This window comes from Parus major, chromosome 17 (genome assembly GCF_001522545.3).
Source record: "Parus major isolate Abel chromosome 17, Parus_major1.1, whole genome shotgun sequence".
Lineage (NCBI taxonomy): Eukaryota > Metazoa > Chordata > Aves > Passeriformes > Paridae > Parus > Parus major.
The window spans coordinates 8788108-8795609 of record NC_031785.1 but is presented as its reverse complement, the minus strand read 5'-3'; the positions used below and the strand labels follow the sequence as shown (position 1 = coordinate 8795609).

At 46.1% G+C, this 7502-nt stretch overlaps 1 protein-coding gene across 1 annotated transcript in view; it reads left to right on the top strand.

Moving 5' to 3' along the window:
• The window catches only part of CACNA1B (calcium voltage-gated channel subunit alpha1 B), a 225353-nt gene that overhangs the window by 128103 nt on the left and 89748 nt on the right, over positions 1-7502 (top strand). The window contains exon 12 of the mRNA XM_015644531.2: positions 5471-5583. Within this exon, the coding sequence (XP_015500017.1) occupies positions 5471-5583 (113 nt within the window). The remainder of the gene's footprint in view (positions 1-5470; positions 5584-7502) is intronic.

Sequence of the window (7502 nt, the reverse complement as noted above, 5' to 3'; positions counted from 1 at the left end):
TTGTCCTGGAGCAGGACAGGAAGGTTTGTCCTGGAGCAGGACAGGAAGGTTTGTCCTGGAGCAGGACACACAAATGGAAGGGGAATGGTGCCTGGGCAAAGCTGCATTCTCTGGCTAACCTGAGAACTGCAAATTTGTGTCACTGACCTGCACCCATGGGTGATTCCTGCTCAGGAATGGGTGTCACGGTGCCCTCCTGTGACATTAAGTGACAGAAATAACCCCAGAGGGAAGATTATCCTATATTTGTGGAAAGGTTTTCCTTTTTAGCTGGTTCCTGTGGCCACCTGGTTTAGCTCAGAGAGTCTGGATGTGCTTTTGAACCATGAGTTTTGGGTTTTTAAATTGCTCTGAATAATAAGAAATGGTGTCTCCCTGAGGGCACAGACTCGCTCACAAAGCTTGGTCTTAAAAAAATGTGGAAGGTGAGGGATGGAGCTTTTTAAAATTTATTTTAAATAATTTTTTAAAATTTATAAAATTAATAAAAAATTTAAATAAATTAAAATAAATAAAAATTTTAAATAAATTAAAATAAATTAAAAATCTCCTAGAAATTCCTCATGCTGATAGTGAAAATTTTTCCTTCTGAAGGGATGGGATGAGTCTTGTTCCTGTAAGACAAAGCCATTCCTTGGGTCATTGCTGACCCTATAAAAAATCTGTTGTTCAGCACTTAACCAGATGAAAATTTAAGTAAAACTTCTGAAAAAAGCAAACAGGAGACTGGGGGAAAAAAACCTCAAATATTTCCAACAGTCTAACAATGTTGGCTTAGATCTTTAAAGATCCTTATCTACCTAATTTGCCTTGATTTCTCTATAAATTAGATACTTAAATATTTCTTGCCTCAGATCCTCAGGATTTACCTTATTACAAGGAAGGCAAACTTTTGAAGTTTTTTTTTTTATTAGACCTAAGAGGTCAGGAATACTGACTGCTCTGACATCAAAAGCTCCTTATTAATACTTGTTGAAATATTTAATGCTCCAGGTAATGAAGCTCTAATGAGAGATGTATAATAAGGACAGAAATTTCTTTCAAGTCTGGTTGTGGTTATTTTTTTTGCAAGATTTCAACTGAAAAGAGAGACAGCCCATACAGAGAAGTCACTCTTGCTTATTCATTACCTCAATTTACCAGAGGAAATAATAAGCTAGATTGGCAGAGTAATTCAAAGTTTGAGGATTAGGATTTCCTCTGGAATTAGGACTAAAGGTTTAGGAATCAAACCCCACACTTGAAGCCTTTCAACTCAAAATAAAGGCTGCAGATTTACAAAACTCAGTTTTGGGAGCACCTCATGCAGTGACTTTTCCAAGGGAATGTGAAGAAATCCACGAGCCAGAAACTCTTTAATATTCCAGTGAGGGCTGGTTCTGCCTCTTGGAATTAAAGATTCACCTCCAGCTGGGAAACTTATCTGAGACAGAGGCCACAAATCAGGCTTCCAACCTATCCCAGCTGAAGACAGAATATAGGGAATAGGTTGGGATTAGGGATGGATCAGTTTTTCAGGAACTCTGCATTTCCCCATAAGGCCCAGGAACATCGATTACTGTCAGAAGCACTTGGGCAGCAAGTTTGAATTTTTGAGTGTAGAGTCCCACTGCCTTCCACCTGTTTTAGTGTGATTTTTGAAGAAAGAGCTTTGGAGAAGGGTCCTGAGAAGCCCTACAAGTTCAACCTCTTAAATCCCAAGTATCCCATTCCTCCCAACCCTCCCCAATTCCAGGATGAGGAGCTGTGGGTCTGCACTCCTGGCTGTGCACTGGGGATGATCTAAACCTTTCTACCCCTTTCTTTGTGATGGCAGAGTTCTCACGGCCCCATATTTCTACAAATCCCTAATTTAACACTGAGTGCAGGGAATATTTGGTGCTTTAAGGACTTTTCTGGTTGTTTTGGTGTTGGTGATGGCCGGGCTGGATGTGTCCCCTCACTCCTGCCTGGATAACTCTGCAGCACAAACTCCTGGGAAGGAGCCCAGCTGCAGGAATGCTCCTGGAAACTCAGTTCTGCCCAAGATTTGTGCACAAATCCACTGGATAGAGGCATATTGAGGGATTTGAAACAGCTCCTGGAAATACCTGGCAAAATCCTTTAACTGTGAGAGTGACAGAGTTTAGGAATGGCTTAAAAGTTAATCCACGATGAGGGAAGAGCTGCAGAGGGGCAGGACCTGGCTGGTCCTGGGATGCAGAGCAAGAGAGAAATCAAAAATTCCAATGATGCTGTTTCAGGGAAGGTGCTTAGGAACGAACTGAGGAGGCTTTTTGTGAACTGTAGCAGGAGAGGAGCACAGAAAAACCTGTGAGGATCTGCTAAACCCTGCAACTCTACCCAGGCACCTCTAATTCAATTATACCTGTCCCTCTGGGGAGAAGTTTAATTACATTACAAATTAATTTTACTTAAAGAACGGTTGGTAAAAGCCTTCGGGTCTGCATTGATTTATTTTTTCCCTTGGTCTTTTCTTTTAACTTTTCTGTTTGGAATTGTTCTGATTAGCTTTCTCTGCTTGATGCTCCATATCTCTACAACTGCTTTGGAAAAAGGACTGCAGGAGCTTTGGAGAGAGGCTTGGGATTTCTTCAGCCTTATTGAAAGAACTGATGAGGAATTCTTTGAATTCTTGTGGTGTGATTAATAACAGGCTGCACTTCGTGCCCCTGTAATTATCCTCAAATTCAATCAGAGATTCTCCTTCTCTGTGTGGAAAGGACTCCAGGGCCAAATAGGATTTCTCTCATGCTGCAGATGGACACTGCTCACCAAAGCCCAGAACTTTGGTTAAATAAGCTGCAGTTGCCTATAAATAATGTATTTCATGATTTTATTATCATCTTTTCATCTTCATTTCCACCACTGCCAATATTCTGAGAAAGATTTCTGTCAGAAACCAGCTCTGGAATGGCATCCCTGAGGTCTGGCAGCAGCAAGGACGAATTTTCAACTGAGGGCCAGTTTTAGTCACTGGAGTTTCACAGAGGTTTCACTTGGGGGCTGCCCTTCCCAAAGTTCCAGCAAATCCCACAGGGATCCTTCCCAGCTCCTTAATCTCTGTAGGTCTAAACCCCAAACCCACAACGTCCCCTTTCTGATAAATCCAGTATTTGAACACAACTTTTGAGCCATTATGGCCTGAGAGCACCTTCCCTGCCCAGAACTTCATGTTTGGGGCAATTTGGTCTTTTTTTTGGTGCTGTTGTAGCCTTTGAAGTCAAGACCCAGCTCCCTCTGGATATCAAGATGCAGCATTTGCAAGGAAAAACTTTCTGGAGGAGATTTATTTCTGTCTGCTGAGCATTTCACATCTGCCTGGGCAAAAAGGGGGAAGTTTGGCCCTGCTGAGTTTCTCCTGCTGGGTTTAATGGGAGAGTGTTGAGAGGGAAGTGTCAGGCTCAGCACCTCCTTCTGATGGGGCAGAAATGGAATTAATCCATGAGGGATTGACAAAAAGGAGCTGGTGACTCTAATTAGGAACTTAATTCCAAGGTGTGGGGTGAAGGGATGCTTGCACGGCCTTTGCCAACAGCACAGCTTGGAAATGAAATAAAGAGTGTTTGTATCCAACTTTCCCTCCTTAAATCACATCACAAAATGCTTTGGAGTAAGGCAAATGAAATTAGGTGAGGTTTGAATACCAGGAGGCCCAAACAACAAAATTGCATTTTCAATTATTTAGGCAGGGCCTTCTCAGAAGAAATCGTGTGTTGGATGCAGCAGCTCCTCCACAGAGCCAATTCCTTCTGGCTGAGGAGTTCAGGGTCTGAATTTGGCTTCCCTCCCTCCCAGCCTCACTGGGCTGTGATTTGTAGCATCTGGTACCTGCTGAGACACAGCCCTTGCTGCCAGTTCTGGGCTCTGCTCTGGAATTCATCACCTGGGAAAGGCCAAGGGTGGCTCCTGCAAGAGCAGCAGAAGGAAGTTGGTTTTTAGTTGCTCTGAGTTTTAAACATTTCCTGGCTTTATATTTTAATTTTTCTTTTTAATATAATCAAATATTTTTTTAATTTTTTTGCCACTTTCTAGCTTTTTTGTGTGTGTGATATTCTGGATTTGTGTGTGTGTTTGCAGGATGTGTCAGTCTGATGGTGACACTTTGCTCTCGTGATACCTGGGGTGTGTTCATCCTCCTGCTGGAGCGGTGACTGAACATTAATCCTTGTTTCCTTCCTCCTTTTTCACTCCTTTAGGGCGATGGCAATTGTCTTGGCAAAGTGCCCTGAGGTCTGTCGGTGCAAACTTGCAGTTACAAACCAGGACTGAGGATTTTTGTGGTTCTGTGGGGGAATTTGGGTGTGTCTGGGGCAGAGAAGAGGGGATGAGAATGTCCCTGCTGGAGACACTCCCTGTGGATGTGCAAGGCTGGGAATGGAAATCCAGGAATGAGGGAAGGATCCTCGTTCCATCCTCTGTCTCTCCCCACGCTCAGCTGAAGCTGCAGATGGCAGGAGGTCAGAGGATGGTGAAATCCTGGAATATCCTGAGCTGGAGGGACCCCCAGGATCACAGTTTGTCACTGTCTCCTCTTTATCATTCCTGGAATCATAAAACTGGAATTACAGGAGACTTTCTTGTAGCATCTGTGCTGCTGCAGCCACAGAACCTCCAGTGCTGCACTGAACAAGGTGATTAATCCCCAGCTTTTGGGGTTTGAGTCTTTTCTTCATCTTTCTCCAGACAAAGACAGGTTTGCCTTCTGCTGTTTGGTTTTTCTTGGTAGTGTAGGTGGGTTTTGCCTTTTTTTCTTGTTGTTGTTTGTTTGTTTTGAACATTTCACTCCTGCTGTTGCTTATTGGCCTCCAGATCCGAACTTAAAACACCGAAGGCAGTGTTTGCTGAAGGCTCAGGTCCTCAAAACTCAGTGTGGAAATTGAAGCCTCCAGCTCTGCTCCTTCTGCCCTTTGTTTCATCATAGGTGATAAATTTTCCCATCAAAAACTTCCCAGCCTGTGATATGTGATGGAAGAAGAAACAGAAGGGGCTCTTCCATAATTACAGGGCTATAAAGGCATAATAAAAATAAATGTGGTAACAGGAGACACAACACCTCTGAATACGAGCCCTCAGAGTCAGCACTTCAAAGGTATTTTTATCATCAGAGGATGGTACAGAAACTTACACCCCACACCCAAAAGTTCCCATCTCTTGCAAGTACAGGAGTCCCAAAACATCTTTGCAATTAAATTGGACCTTTAAAAATATTAGATCCAGGGTTTTCCTTTGAAATTCCTTTATGGAGACCACGAGGATATCATTTAATGCTCCTGCCCCCACCCAGGAGTTCAGGTGAACATTTCTTTCACAGCTCATGGACACACAGAAAGGATTGTGACAAACCCTGCCTGGGCCCTGCACAGCGATTTCCTTCTGCCTGCAGGCCCTTGGGGCTGTGAAAAAAGGAACAAAAGGTTCCCCACATGAGGAGCTCGTGGATTAATTGAATCTCTTCTCCCGATTCCAGATTTCGCAGAGTTTGTTTTCCTGGGGCTGTTCCTCACTGAGATGTCCTTGAAGATGTATGGGCTGGGGCCAAGGAATTATTTCCACTCTTCATTCAACTGCTTTGACTTTGGGGTGAGTAATGTCCAGCAGGGTGGAAAAATCATGGAATGGTTTGGGGTGGAAGGGACCTTAAAATCATCTAAATTCCAACCCCCTGCCGTGGCAGGGACACCTCCCACCATCCCAGGATGATCCAAGCCCTGTCCAGCCTGGTCCTGGGCACTGCCAGGGATCCAGGGGCAGCCCCAGCTGCTCTGGGAATTCCATCCCCACCCTCACAGGGAAGAATTCCTGCCCAGTATCCCATCCATCCCTGCCCTGTGGCAGTGGGAACCCTCTGTGCTGTCACTCGGTGTCCTTGAAAGCCCTCCCTGTGCCAGGCAGGTGTCTCTGCTGTCATCCAGCTGCTGTTTGAGTATGGAAATCCAGGGGAAGTGGTGCTGGGAGTGTCTCCTGTGGGGAGCAGTCCCTGTATCAATTAGCAGTGAAATGCAGGAAGTTTCCCTCGTTATCCTCCTTTTGGAAGGGATGTGACAGCTGGGGGATTTCATTTCCTGCAGCCCCGGGCTGTTGGCAGCATCAGCACCCCTGAGTGCTCTGATTGCCGGGGGATTCTGTCCCTCCCATTCCAATCAGCTGATGGAAAGACAAAAAACAAACCCACATCTTCCTGCTCCTGTCACCCACTGAGCAGCCTTCTCCTGGATCCACACAGGCAGGGCTTGTCAGACATCTCCAGGAGCAGGAGAGTGAGCACCCCACGAGGTGACAGCAGGGCAATAATTCAAATCCTTCCAGTGCACAAGTCCAACTGCAGCTCTGGTGTGAATAGAGGGGCTGGGTTTGGCTCCCCTGACAAAGAGGGGATGTTAATTTATTCATTAAAAGCCATTAGCTGGGATCAGCAGAGGAGAACTCGGCCTTAATCTCCAGCGTGGGCTGAGCAAGAGAGAGCGGCTCAGCTCTCATCCCCCAGCCCTGCTCTGGTGCTCAGGCTGTTTCTAGTTTTTATCTGCCAAAATACTGGGAGTGACTCTTCCTCCAGGAAGCCAAATTCCTCTGCTCCCACAGGGGAGGAGGAGGTGTTGTCACCTTCAGCGAGTGACCCTCCGAAATGCAAGGCTCTGAGTAAAGACAATTTATTCTTTTTTTTTTTTTACAGCAGCAAAGCTCAGAGCAAACAGAATTTGAGATTAAATTACCCCCTGAGGGTGTGGGGCTGTGGTTTTGGGGTGTCCTGGTGGCTCAGAGGGTGGGGATGGATTGTCCAAGGGACACTGCCCAGACCCCAGGCTGGCCATAAATCTGGTATTAGGTGATTTTAGGGGTGTCCCTGCCCTGTGACCCACACAGGCTCCATGTCCTGCCCTGCCTGGGCCAATTCCCTTGGATCCCTGAGTCCAGGATGCTCCTTCCACTGCAAGAGCTTGTCAGGGCCAGGTGATTTAGAGCAAAAGCCGAGCTCAGGAGTGTCTGAGCTTTGTGGGGTGTGCAGCCCTGGCAGGGAGCTCTGCGAGGGTTTCCCAGGAGGGAACGCTGTTGATCTGCTGCTAATTCTTCCTCCTTCACAGAATCCATAGGGATCCTCCTTCTGTCTGTGTTTTTTTCCTCCCTCACCCACCTTCCAGCCCCCAGAATGAATTCACTGGAACATCACAGAGCTCTGTAGCCAGTTTTGTCTGACAAACCGTGGCGATGAAAGCGTTCAAACGCAAAGGGTGAAACGACAAACCAGAGCAACATCGCCTGGGGAGCGCCAGGCCAGCGGGGTCTGGTGTCAAACAGGCTCCCAGGGGCTCCTGCCGAGCAAAATTAATTATCAGCAGCACGTGGAGGGGCTGAGGAAAGGCTTCTGCTGACTGATGAGGGATTCCCAATGGTGGGAGAGAAGTTTTAGCTCCTTCTCCTCCTCCTCCTTCTCCTTCTCCTCCTCCTTCTCCTTCTCCTTCTCCTTCTCCTTCTCCTTCTCCTTCTCCTTCTCCTTCTCCTTC